The sequence below is a fragment of the Pezoporus wallicus genome, unplaced genomic scaffold (genome assembly GCF_028554395.1).
Source record: "Pezoporus wallicus isolate ANWC-B61680 ecotype Strahan unplaced genomic scaffold, APGP_CSIRO_Pwel_v1 contig_8333, whole genome shotgun sequence".
NCBI classification, from domain to species: Eukaryota; Metazoa; Chordata; class Aves; order Psittaciformes; family Psittacidae; genus Pezoporus; species Pezoporus wallicus.
In genome coordinates this window covers 1,414,394-1,428,084 of record NW_026637037.1, presented here as the reverse complement: position 1 = coordinate 1,428,084, position 13,691 = coordinate 1,414,394, and the positions used below count along the sequence as shown (strand labels likewise).

The 13,691-nt window shown below is 40.4% G+C and overlaps 1 protein-coding gene and 1 long non-coding RNA gene across 3 annotated transcripts in view; one reads left to right on the top strand and one right to left on the bottom strand.

The window, feature by feature from the left end:
- ALG14 (ALG14 UDP-N-acetylglucosaminyltransferase subunit) overlaps positions 1-13,691 on the top strand; it is a 37,133-nt gene that overhangs the window by 20,037 nt on the left and 3,405 nt on the right. For both annotated transcript variants that reach the window (XM_057402765.1, XM_057402764.1), the window contains exon 3: positions 3,413-3,535. In XM_057402765.1, the coding sequence (XP_057258748.1) occupies positions 3,413-3,535 (123 nt within the window). The remainder of the gene's footprint in view (positions 1-3,412; positions 3,536-13,691) is intronic.
- LOC130595758 (uncharacterized) lies at positions 2,707-12,205 on the bottom strand. Its single transcript, XR_008971385.1, has 3 exons — positions 12,102-12,205; positions 11,364-11,438; positions 2,707-2,735 (listed from the first exon to the last, which is right to left on the bottom strand). It is a non-coding gene; the product is annotated as an uncharacterized LOC130595758 (long non-coding RNA).

Below are 13,691 nucleotides of genomic sequence, written 5' to 3'. Positions count from 1 at the left end.
TAATCTTGTAAACCAGCTAGCTAAGTGCTGTTTGGAGCTATAAAAATACTGGGGCAGGAATACGGTGGGTTTTTTTTAACTTTGTTTAAGTTTAGTTTGGCATTTCCCTCAGTGACATAATGTACTTTTTAAAGAAATTGTATCTACAGATGTTTTCTCTAAGTAAACCTCCATTGAAATTGTATTACTTTTGTGTGTTTTAAAATCAAGCTTTAGTTACATATGCTTTAGAAGTATACAATACCTCTTCATGTCAGATAGTTTTCTGGTTGATGACCTGAGCAAACGCTGAACTCCTAAAAAGGATGAAAACATCATGAAAATATCCTCTTTATCTCTTTTATCAGATGTGTTCTTGCTTTGAGCTAGTTTGCTGTATGATTAACAGACAGCAGTATAACTGTGGTGACTTGGAATGTGATCTGATGTCCAGTGAAACTAATAGAAAGTTAATATTTTTGCTTAGAAATGGGAATAAGTACAATGGAAATGAACTACAGAAATCTTAGTTCTTTCGAACAAGTAGTACAACACACAGTAAATTATTTATGTGGTACTGAATTCATATGGTGCATGTTGTCTTCAGCAGTGCTTGTGGGACAAAACGTAGTACCAATGATTTGCAGAAAAAAAACTTTTAATGTAAGCCTTAGGTGAGCAATAAGGCTCACATAGGAAGAACGTTTTTAACTTTGTTTACCCCACTTCCTACCTTGGAAGATGAAGTACAAGCAGCTGAATCCAGTGGTATGACTTTGTTTCAAATGGAACATGGCAGTTCCTTCTCTCATCGTGCAACAAGGATGAAAGTTTAGTAAAGTGACCACAGGTATTTCCTGTTCAGAGGAATCTGGTTTTGGTGATCAGCCATTCACACTCATGTGAAAAATGTCCAACCCTACTTATTAAATATATTAAAAATACATATTTTGACTATTAAAAGATTATGCAGTTTTCCACTAGTTCACTTAGTTGTGCTAAGCAATTTCCTTCATACCCCTTCCAACTGCTAACAGATCACGTTATATTTTCCTTCAGCATTAAAAGCCAGAGGAACATTTTTGGCTGCATCTGATTCTGCTGTCTGGATAACAGATGCTCGTTTTCCTTTGACCATTTTTTTTTTTTCCACTGAGCAAAAGTATCTAGAGTGGAAATGGAAGGCAAATTTTGGGAAGTAAAGGCCACATGGCTATAGCATACATTTGCTAACTTTCAGAATGTGCTTTTGAGGTTTAGCGCTGGGAATGCTGGAGACCATCAAGCATTTCAAAATCATGTGTTAGTAGCTTCCTGCAGCTTTGAATAAACAAAAGGGAAAAGTCTGAGAGCTTCAACCCGTTCCCTTCCTCATCTTGTCAAGGAATTAAATCCTTACAGAACTAAGGACTGGAAAAAAAACATAGTAATGACCTAAGAGAAAATCAAATACTTCTCTTTGATCTGTGGTCTGTTGTAAAACCTACAGTATTTAGGGAGAAGGAAGGGAAGCCAGAATGAGCATCTTGCTTGCAAGAAACAAAATGTTGCACCTCTACCCACTAAGTCTCTTGGGAAAAAACATAAAATCCAGAATGGCTCCTATGAAAAGGCTCTGCTCCTGCTGTCACTTGCCTCTTTGTTCTTTGCTGCCCTCTTAGCCTGTAACCACAACTATTCTACATGGATGCTCCCAGAGCTGTTAGTCAGGAAACCTGCTATGCTCAGCACAGAGAACCTGCTTCAGCTCCTGCTGGCCTACTCTAACAGCAGAAAGACAACTTACTTGCTGACTGACAACATGGAATTCTTCACTGGATCATATACCCCCATTTCTTATATCTGAGATGGGCAACAGGAGTAACTAACCTTTACATATGCTTGTTTGACCATGTGTTTTCAGTTTTATATCGTGCTATGAAATCTTGTTCCTCAGCATGAAAACAAACTACATAAGATACAAATAAACCCAGTTTATTTGCAAGCATTTCAGTATATTCAGTTGAGCATGTTATGTTATGATAATTCACGGCAGAGGCAGTTTTCCACCAACTTTTCCTTGCATGCTTGCAAAACAACAGTATTTAACTATGATGAAGAAAATCACATCAGGTTTTCTTGGCAAATACTGTTTAACACCATTCTTATAGTGAAAGGAGCATCTGAATAGTGCCACCAAAGCTTGATCTGCTTAAAAGTACCTTATCATATGCCTATTTCTTGCAGGACTGAATACTATGCAAGGGTCTGAACTCCACTTACGGCATTGCTTTTATCACTTGAACTCTTCCAAAGCTTTAAAAAGCAGAGGCAGTGATAACCAGAATACTGTGGAATGGGGAGCAGGGGGCATGTTTGGTTTTCCATATTCTGTTGTCAGACTAATGCAATCAGAGTTTCAGCACCTGCAAAGAAAACATAAACCAACCAGTTCATAACATCTGGTAATGCCTTCCAGTATCACAGCAATTAAAGAACCTGATCACAATGAAACAGGATCATTTCAAATTAACGTAATATTCTGCATGAAGTGAGATGGTGACCATTGTCCACATAGAAACACTATGACAACATCAACGAACAAGTGCACTGCAGCCATTATATTTGTCTTTCATTTAAACAGTCACACATTCCATTGGTATCAGGACTACCTTCTGATATAGCAGTAGTTTTTAGGTGCAGTTCCTCTGCATCCACATTAAAGCCATATGCAAAGAGTGCAGGAGGCCCAACTACTGTGAACTGCCTACAGCATTCTGAGACAAAAAAAAAAAAACAAACACATGTGTTTTACACACAATGAATAATCTCTACTTTTTTCCTAGGGAAAGAACAAAGAAAGCTATTTCTTAAACTTATTTTTTATTTCATGATAAGATATCCTTCCCTGTTTCTTTATGCAAATATTTGAATATGGATCTTACCTATCTTTTCACTGCTCATTGAGTCCTCATTTAATGGATAGTGATATTTGCTGTTACATTTTTAATAGTATGCACTGGACGTTAGCTAAAAAAAGTTGTTACGTTTTCTGCTGTGTAAATCCACAAGGAATTTAAATAGACAAAAGAGAGTCAAGTCACCGTGTTCGGATCAGACCTAGATTTGTGTCTCAGTGACCACGAGGTGGGGCACTACGTTAACATACTGTGGGAGAAGCTGCTCTAGCTGTGTTTGTCAAGTTAGGAATGTTTTAAAGGAATGCGAGAAGAGATTGAAAACCAGATAGATAGATCTAGTATTTCATTTTACTTTCTGCCACGATTGCTAAGCACGACACTGAATAAGGCATCGGAGAAAAGGTTTCATAGCCAAACATTTCCAAACTGGATTTAAAACAAAAAGTTGTCACAGAGAGATGTAATAACTCTAGAGAAGGAGCAACAACAGCCTTAGAAAAATAACAGCTCAGTTTATCATGCTTCTCTTTCAGTTCACCCTCGATCGCATTCCCAGAAGCCGTGAGGTTAGGCAGTCTTGGACCTCCTCTGTGGTAACAACGCTATATTCCATGCTTTACTCCCTTCCTTTAACGTACAGACGGAAACCAGATTTGGTAGGTAAAGTAAACTTAATGGGAACTTGGTATTCTGCATCATAGAAGCATTTGGAATATCAAGACTGTATCTCATATGTATACTTAGATTTACAGTTCACAGGAAAAGTATGTTTTTAATGTAAAATTAAAGCTGAGAGAGCTATAGCAGCAATATATCAAGAGAGAACACATTGCACTGCCAGTGAATTAGAGTAGCAAATACCAGTTCCCCTCTCAAAGACTGCAGGCAATGTCAGAGACTGTCACTCCCTTGTTAATACTGGAAGAGCTAACACAAACCAGGTTGCAGGTTCTTGATAATATCTCTTCAGGATTGCAACAGCACAAACTGTGCCTGAAAGCCTGGTAATCCTGTTGGCTGTCTTGCTCCTGAAATGGTAATGAAATCCAGGCAGAAATCTATACAGATTCGGTTCTTGTGCTTACATGGACTTCTCAACCTGTATGCATAGTTACACCCACAGAGGATATTTGTAAGCAGACTTGTTTTAACTTTCTGTGAACTGTATGGCTAATCCTAAAGAGGCTCTTTGTATTTGTGATACTTTGACTGTTGAGAGAAACTGCTGTGTATAATTTGATGTCACTGGCTTCAGTAGTACTGCTTCAGTTCCTATCAGATCAAAAGCTATTTGCTTGCTGGAGTCTTCAGAGCAGTTTAGCATGCAGAACAACAGAAGCAGCTTTCTGCAGTTCTTGTTTTTCAAGCCTATTCTGAAGACTGGAGATAAAGTTGGGAGGGAGGGAGGAGGTGGCATACCATGCATTTCACAGTGATTTTAACTGGGGGTAAGGGGAGGGAATACTAGAGGGGTGTTTACACGAAGCAGACATCATTAGAGCAAATGCAAGTATCATATTTAGAAATCACTTTTTCACATCACTGGGTTTTGGTTACTGTCAATATTTTTTAACTTAATATTGCAAAAAATCTGGCAAAATCTCAATCTCACTGTGTAGCTTAATCTATTACCAAAAGTGGCAACAGGACTCAGGGATTAAAATGACACATATCATCGGTGAAAAGATTCGGTGTGGTATCTGAAGCAACTGGTAATATTGAATTGGCTTTAGAAGAAAAGGTCTGTGGTGAATTGCAGCTCCCCCTACTCTTGGCAACATGCAATGCTTCATAGTTAAAAACACACAAACAGAAAGGGTGGGACAAATGCTGGTGTTTACAGGACTCATCTATGATTTCTGGCACAGAAGTCAACAGCCAAGTTTAGAATAAGCAGAGTATTACATCACGCTGAGAACTTCCTATTTTTAAACAGTAAAGCTTATGGGTACTGTACATTTACAGTCTTAGCAACTGTTGTTTAACTGGAGGAGGGACTTGTAAGTCATTTATATGTGTGAGTGATTCCCAAAGCTTTACACTTGCTTTTAGGCTTGTCAAAAATGTGTGCAGGTTTGAAGCCTTCTCCAGACACCCAAAAGCTAGAGAAAAGCAAAAATGTTGCAGTTTTCAAGGAGTGCAGGACAAGAGAAGTACTGCAAAGAAAGCCCTAAACCATTACGTGCACAAAGGCAAGATGTGGAACAGATAGGCTTAGGCTGGCATAACTAGCATATCTGTGGAGCCAGAAGAGCTGTAAAGGGGAAACAGCAAACCTAGCTGCACAGGAGTTACTGTATATGTGCTTATTTACATGAGCACTGTGCCCCCTTTGTATCTCCCTCTGATCTTCTGGCAAAGTTTCTTAAGTTTAGTTTGCATGAGAAATCAGTTCCGTCTAAACCTTCTTCAAGATAGTGAGTTCAGAAAGAGCTGAGCAACTTCCAGGAGACCTCTGCTGTCTTGCAGGACTTGAACCATACTTGAAATGGGCCCACAGGGAGTTTAAAGAAATGTAAAAGCGTAGTTGTTCAGTTTGAGATCATTTTCAAGAGGCCCATTTCCGAGTTACAGACATCTGCTTTCTGCAAGTTAAGTCCCTTTAGAGATATTAAACCAAATAACAAGGTGTCAGAAGTCATGATCAGCTTGTTTTCGTATAGCTAAGGACTATAGAAATATAGGCGTTTACAGTGGTTTGCAGGCATGTGTATGCTGGGCAGCCTTAGATAGGCTTCCTATGCAAAGGCCTAAAATTCCAGGAAAGAAAGACTTGTGCCAGCACACTTTGCCTACACCTTCCTTTCCCCAGAAAAGCTTTTAAACCCATCAATTGCAGACAGATTTAATAGGTAGTCATAGCCTCAAAGACTGCAAATTCCTACCATGAAAACAGTTGGTCAGAGAAGACTTTTACTGCTTTCACTGAAAGGCTGAGAAGAAACATAAAACCAGAATAAGATGTTAGAAGACCTACTTTCTAAGGAAAGACACAAATTACACCAATTTAGTTACAGAAAATAGGACGAGACACAGAGATTTCTCACAAAGACAGTTACTGAATGTTGCACAGACTGTTTGATGTCCAAGGAATAAACTAATGTTACAGCCTTCCTATAATATGGATTAAGTCAGTAAGTAGAGGAAACCAATCTCCAGTTCTTCTGCTGCTTACAGAACTGTTATCATTGTCTCTAGGCTGACTTGCAAACCCTGAAACCAGATCTTCAGGTGACTTAGTCCTTAGGTTGTATTTAACAAAACGTGATTATTCCAGTCATTCTTGCACACCTGAAATTCAAACTGAAAACAAAGAACATGTGGGTACCATGCAGCAGAAAGCCGTACAGAGATTGTATCCAGTCCTTGTTTTTAGCAGTAGATGGGCTACAGTGGGCTATAAATGGATAGCTACAATAGAATCATAGAATAGTTAGGGTTGGAAAGGACCTTAAGATCATCAAGTTCCAACCCCCCTGCCATGGGCAGAGACACCTCACACTAAAATGCGTCACCCAAGGCTCTGTCCGACCTGGCCTTGAACACCAGGGATGGAGCATTTACAACTTCCCTGGGCAACCCATTCCAGTGCCTCACCACCCTTATAGTAAAGAACTTCCTCCTTATATCCAATCTAAACTTCCCCTGTTTCAGTGTGAACCCATCAGCCCTTGTCCTGTCACTACAATCCCTGATGAAGAGTCCCTCCCCAGCATCCCTATAGGCCCCCTTCAGATACCGGAAGGCTGCTATGAGGTCTCCACGCAGCCTTCTCTTCTCCAAGCTGAACAGCCCCAACTTCCTCAGCCTGTCTTCATACAGGAGGTGCTCCAGTTCCCTGATCATCCTCATGTCCTCCTCTGGACTTGTTCCAACAGTTCCATGTCCTTTTTATGTTGAGGACACCAGAACTGCACACAATACTCCAGGTGAGGTCTCACAAGAGCAGAGTAGAGGGGCAGGATCACCTCCTTTGACCTGCTGGTCACGCTCCTTCTGATGCAGCCCAGGATACGGTTGGCTTTCTGGGCTGTGAGCGCACACTGAAGCCGGCTCATGTTCATTTTCTCATCGACCAACACCCCCAAGTCCTTCTCCTTGGGCTGCTCTGGATCTCTTCTCTGCTCAACCTGCAGCTGTGCCTGGGATTGCTCCGACCCAGGTGTAGGACCTTGTACTTGTCATGGTTAAACTTCATAAGGTTGGCATCAGCCCACCTTACCAGCATGTCCATAATTTGATCCGTGATTTGCTCTCCTTTAATATAAGGAAATTTCACCTAGAACTGTGCCAAAATGCTGTAGAAGGCTCCCCTCATTAGTGGACTGCACATCCTGGACCCCTAGGACCAGACTTAGTTTGCTTTTTTGGGAAAAGTTCTCAGCAGTTCCTACTGCCTTAGTGCTCTGCAGAGCTTGAAATAAGCAGACCTTTTCAGATCACTGCTATTTGGGAAAACCTGGGTTAAATCAGGCAAAGAAGGCAGTCCTTCCAGAACAGGGCCTCCTTCCCGTGGGAAGGCCATAGTAAGTAGTTTACATTTGCACAGCAAGTACAACAAGCTCTGCTGTCTCCTTCCCCACCAGCTGTCAGCTGAGTGAGTCTCTCCTTAAACTTCTTTCTAGAAGCCTGAAACCTGCTCAGCTGATTATGCTTCCAGCAGCCTACCAGTTCTTCTATGCCTGCCCATCCCATCACACACACTTGGTCCCCTGACTGGTTCAATTCACTGCAACAAGCTTCTAGAGTTGGTGCAGAAGTGTTCACATAGTAAGCTATATGAAAGAGGATCATTATTTCCTTTAGCTAAGTTTTTCCATTCTTTATGCCCTGCCCACAGATGTCTTTATTTCATAGCACTTTAACAAATGACTAGGACAAATAGTAAGTTATTGTCCCTTATATCACAGTTCTTATTAGAACTTTGTGGAAAGCTACAAAAGCTGGGTGGTGGCATTTTTTCCTCTATTCACTCCATAACAAGTGAACCTTTTATAATGCAGTATTAAGACTATCTGGTGCATTCTTTTGTATGCTGAATCTTTCCCCACTATTTATAATTCTTTTGGACCAGATTGACAATATGTCTGATCTACTCTTGTTCTTCTAGGATCAAAACGGTCAAAAGAAGCAAGAGTAAGAACATTGGCTTAAAACCTTCAGTGATTCAAATCATGTAGTCTAAAAAGGAAACAAAAGTCATTGAAATTTAACTTCTCAGTGTTAATGAAAATATGAGGCTTACTCACCCCTCTCTACTACCTTGTATGCTGTGTACAGCTACCCTGCAGCCACAATGCGAAATTACCTTTTGCTGAACACATATGATAAACATCTAAAGCTATCCACATTGGTTAGTTTAAAGCTAGGTTACTGCTCTGCTCTTTCTGTGACTGCCAGTTAGACATGCCTGTAGACACTGCATTTCAGAGGGAGGACAGAAGTAGCAGTAAAGAAGAACTGAGAGCTTAGATTTAAGCAGAGGTTAAACTAAAGACTATTCAGACTTAATTCATCAGCTCTCAGATTCGTTGTGAACCTAATGAATACCTTGGTCACATTTCCATTTTTAAAGCATGGTTTGAAGTAAACAGTCTTGCTATATCTGACCACTGAACCAGGCCACTGCTGTCAGTCAGCTACAGATGGCTAATACCTCTAGATTTTGCATTGTGAAGACATTTCAGGTATTTGATGTGGATTCTCACTATATCAACTGCAGTGATTAAGCAGTAGACGCAAAGATGTTTACATACATATAAAATACCAATTTTAGCTAACCTAAAATACTGCAGTCAAGCTCTAGTTAAGTGAATGCTTAACTAATGAAAGACACATTGAGATTTGCAGTTAAAGGCTCATTTTAGGCCATGAGTAGTAATATGTATGATTATATTTAACAGTCTTTTGACTTGATTTTTCCTTTCAAATAGAGGCAGGCTACTATACTAAGCAGTACTTTTTAGTATCAGGAGATAAGCCATTACTTTTAAATAGGCTCTAAAAGTTTCTATGGCACTTCTCATGGTGCTCTGACCAAGACACTTTAGTCAGGTTCAGACTCAGCCAAGGTGACACTTAGAACAACTGCTTGCTGAAAGTACTATTTAGTACCTAGTGACTGTAGCTACAGATGTACTTGTATCTACAATTTCATTCAATAGCAAAAGCATTTCACTGAATTTGTTTATGACCACCCTTTTCATCCACACAAATTTCCTTTAATTCCTAATAATTTATCAGCAGCAATAAACCAGAAACCCACTCCATGGTAATGCAGGTAGGGAGTTAGTTTATTCTCTAGCCTGCATCTGCCTTGGTAATCTTGTCCTTTTTTAACCAAGCTTCTATCCACCACCCACAGTTAATCACAAGACTCACTGGTGCCACTATTTCTTGACACAAACTTCTGGCAGAGCTCATGATGTTTGCTTGGTCCCACTGACAGTGTGGGTGTTAATTTAATGTTTTAATAACCAACACTTAACATTCCTAAAGACTTGACCATTAGCATCACTTTCATACCTATCATTATTTTCAATACATTGGTTCTGTGTTTCTCAGTTTACATTTGGCAACTAGGGTGGGGAGTGTGCTGATGGAAACTACCACTCCAAAAACCTTTTAATCCCAATGACAGACCTGCCACCTTTCATCTGAGATGCAGGGCAGTTAAGTAGGGTGCCTAAGGTTAGCTTCATCAAAAACAAATATATAAATAAGTCAAGCCTACATGTTTCTTTATGCTTCCAAATCTAGATTCTCTCTCTTCACTAAATTGTTGCCTAACTTCTGAGGCTCTTAATGAACCCGGTTATCTTCCTTTTCATCAGTAAAGCCCCCAGGCATACTCAGAACCAGACCTGAGCTGTTTAAGTGTCAAACAGCCGGATGCACAGCCTGAGCAATGCTGAAGTACAGAAACTAGGAGTTTCCCCTCACTGCTTGGTATATGGATGCTGATCCAAATCGCATCAGCTGGGCCTCTTCTCTTGTCTCTTGCCCCTGAGGACATTTGGATGGTAAGACTGGGTCAGACCACTAAATACCTAGAAGGCAGATGAGACAATGCCTAGTGCTGTTGCAATTAAATCCTGTTGTTAAGTCTACTTCCGGGCAGCTTTGTGGAAGCTCTCCTTTCCTCCCATAGGAAGATCCATGAGGTAGGATTTTTGTCTTCCTCTCCTTCAGGAGAACGCTTATAAGAGTTGCAGGAACAAGAGAGTTGGTGATGCTTCCCAGCATATTTAATTCTATGATGAAAATAATACTCCAAAGTAAAGCAATGCACATTAGAAACCCAACCGCGCAGTGTGCTGATTTAAGTCCCTGCACTTCCACTTCTCTCTTTCCTGTTCTGGCATTCACTGATCTTATTTATCCTAGTTAAGAAATCTGCCTGTAGGACCACACATGTCTGTGCTTGTTTTGAAGAGCACCTTACTTGCTGTGTGTACTGTATGATGGCAACAACGGGAACTGTGCCAACAAGATACACAGAAGAGTACTAGAAAGGTTTTCATGGCAATGCTACAAGCTACAGATGATAGTTGCTGACCAGCCTGAACACAAACTGTTGCTATAGAACACTATCTTCTTGCATTCCTGATGAGTCAAGTAATTTAGACAGTAGAGGATAAAAGTGTGCCCAGATATAAAATCAATTCTACCTTAATTACCCATTTACATCAGACTACACATCTAGGTATTTTTTGTCCCAGCCTGTATTCTGCAGGGAAGTTCAAACAGCAAAGAGGGTGTGAAGTTCTACGTGGTTTTATATACAGCTTGTGGAGGGAAGTGAACTGGGTAAGATTTTCACTCTTCAAAAAGAAGAAGGTGCAGTAGGTAATTTAATGACCTTTATATTGTTCGAACAGAACCTGAAATTCTTCTTTCTCCTCACCAGTTGCAGTAATAAGGAACTGTTGGAAAAGGTTCCTGCCCTTTTTGGTTTTAAGCCTTGAAAAAAAATCAAACCCATTAACAATTCTAAGCTAGCATTCCTTGAGGTTCAAAACTTGAATTCTCAGACATGCTAAAGAGCTAGACTAGCAAAAGCTTTAACAAGAACACTCCCTCCCACATACTCAAGTATTGGAGCTAAGGAGAAATCCCTCTCCCAAATCCTCAGAATTCTCTTGTTTTTCTGAGTAGCAAATAAATTTATATTCCCTGGAAGAGACCTTACTTCTGTCCTAACTGCAGTACCTCCCTGGGGGATGAAAAATGTATCTCTTGAAACCTTTTAGAATTACTCATTTATGGCAAAAATAACCATTTCTCTCTATTTGCCATGCAGGCTTTAGCTGTCATCGAAGTTAGCAGCAGAAATTGTTCCTTCATGGATACGCCCTGCTATGTCTGAGCATATTTAAAACCCCAAATCTATTCAAAAGAAAAGAACATGCACATTTTCTCTTACTCACAGAACATGATACTGAAACAAACAGCATGCAAATATAAAAGCAGTACTCTCCATACCTGGAGATCTTCACTGAGAAGGAGATGCAGGAATTTTGATGCACACTCTGTGATAAGTAAATTGTTTTCCCAGTGCTAAAGTAGAAAACATTGATGTTAGAGAAAGTTAAGTGCTATGCCCCAAATCCCATGGTGAGTCCACAGCAGAAATGGGAGTACAACCCCAGTTTCTTACCTCTCCAGACTTGCATCTTGGTCATGAGCTCATGAGGTAAATCTACTTACAACTAAAATTGGTATTTGTTCACTGGTGCTTTTGTTAGTTTGATTTGACAGTTACAGCATCTCCAGTATTAAGAAAGCGGGTCCCACAGCTGCAGGGCTGCAATGCCTGGGAGCTGTTCAGGCTACATTGAGCACTCAGTGGAACCAGGTCCTTGGGAATCACAGGTAGGAAATGGGAACAGCTGAGTCCAAGAAGCCAGATTACAGCTGCCTTTGTAGGTAGCATTCAGTGCTTCTGTAGGGGAAGGGAATGTATGTTCAGCTGGATACTTCACCTCGGTGTGTTGTAAGATAATACTGAAATCCAAGCAAAGCGTGATGAGCTCATGACATGCTGTGATTTACATAGCAGAATACAAATTAATTCCTTGCAGATTCTCTCTTTTCATGCCACAGAAACAGTCAAGATCCCCCCAGCAAAACAAGAAACACATCAACAAACCCATTTGGTATTGCACTCTGAAATCATCAAAGACAAGAAACTCCTGCAGTGTCAAAACCCCCAGCTCCTACCTGATGAATACAGGAGTCCAGGTTTTTGTTTCTAAATGAGGCCTTTCAATTGGAGTTCAGATTGGTTTCCCACTTCCTCTCTTCCATACAGCCTTCTTTTTTTATCCCTTTGCCTTCCTTAAAATATCAGGAAGAGCTATTCAAATCTGACTTTTCTGACAAATCTCAGAGGTGTCTTCTTGGCTTTTGTATCTCTACAGGCTGAACAGTTCCTTTTTGTTCCCAAATATTAAATAGCCATTGAAATGAAGTATTTATCATCAACAAAAGCCAAGTTTGAGCAGGCCATCAAAAATACAAAATTATTAATAAATTACAGGCACACTTTTGTTCCTGAGAAGCAGAAAATACCTAATTGGGCTTTTTCGCAACAGTGGTCAAAAGTAGCTCTGTTTTCTTGTCTAGATATACAAAGATGATGCAGTTAACCCAGCTTGTTGGTACCATTCTGCTTGCCTTTGCCTCTTTTAGTGGTTCTCCATCACTACCATCTAGTCCCTTATTCTTACCTCCACTTATTTAGCATTGTGAGGAAGGAAGCATTACCAGCACTAAGGAAGCTTGAGGAGTGTCCTCTGAACGTACTCCAAGAGACAGCTCCATAGGCAGCAAGCAATGCAGTCTTCAGTTCTCAAGCATGCATCACCCTACAGCAACACTAATCAACATCCCCAGCCCTAGAAAGCTGAGTAGCTTTTCTCCAGGTGGCAAAGGCCAATCCCTGTGGAATTTATTAAGGAGAAGAGCAGGTGCCGACAGTTTATTATGCAAAACAAATCTCCCATGAGTTTTCCACTTTCTCCTAAGTTTTGAGGAACTGATGCTGTCCTCCAGTTGTTGTAATCTGGGAACATAAGCAGGACTCGAGTATCTGTTCATTAAAGATACACAGCAAATGTATGTTTACATATTGCTGAGGAAAACTGCATGTTTTCTGCTTTACTCATTTTTGTTTCAACTGGTGGCCTGGCATTTAATCCCGGTGAAGCTGTGAGCTATGCTTTCAGTGTTTGAGCTGGTAAATGTCATTCTACTACAGAGCTGCATTCACCAACTCTAAAGCAGCTTTTATCAGCAGCTGTGCCATGTGCCAGTGTTCCCAGTACGCCAGACTGCTGGCTTAGCTTGTTTTCTTTCAACAGTGGTAGAAAATATCTGAAACAGAAAAGCAACAATTACTCCATTTTAATAGGAAAGTGATTAATATGGAATTAGAGAGTCACCGAGTATAAATGTTGTATTCTGATCCTTTACTTTTAAACCTCCATTAATATACAGATTGTTTCATTTTATTGTACTGTTCAAAAGCGGTTACACTGACTTGGTAGAGGATTTTAATATGCAGGATTTAGTTCCTAGACCTAGCAGTGGAGGCGAATGCAAATGGTGCAGAGATCTGCAACACTACCTTCTGGAATGATTCCTTACAGCTTGCTGGCAACAAAGTCAGGTTGCCCGTTGACCAAGAAAATCCTTGGGCAGCTCAGAAGGTCACAGAGGCTCCTTCTTTCCCTTTCTGCTGCCTCACTGCAGAAGTCTGAACCAAATAAACTAGAGATCTGTGGAGACATATCTCATGCAACGCAAATA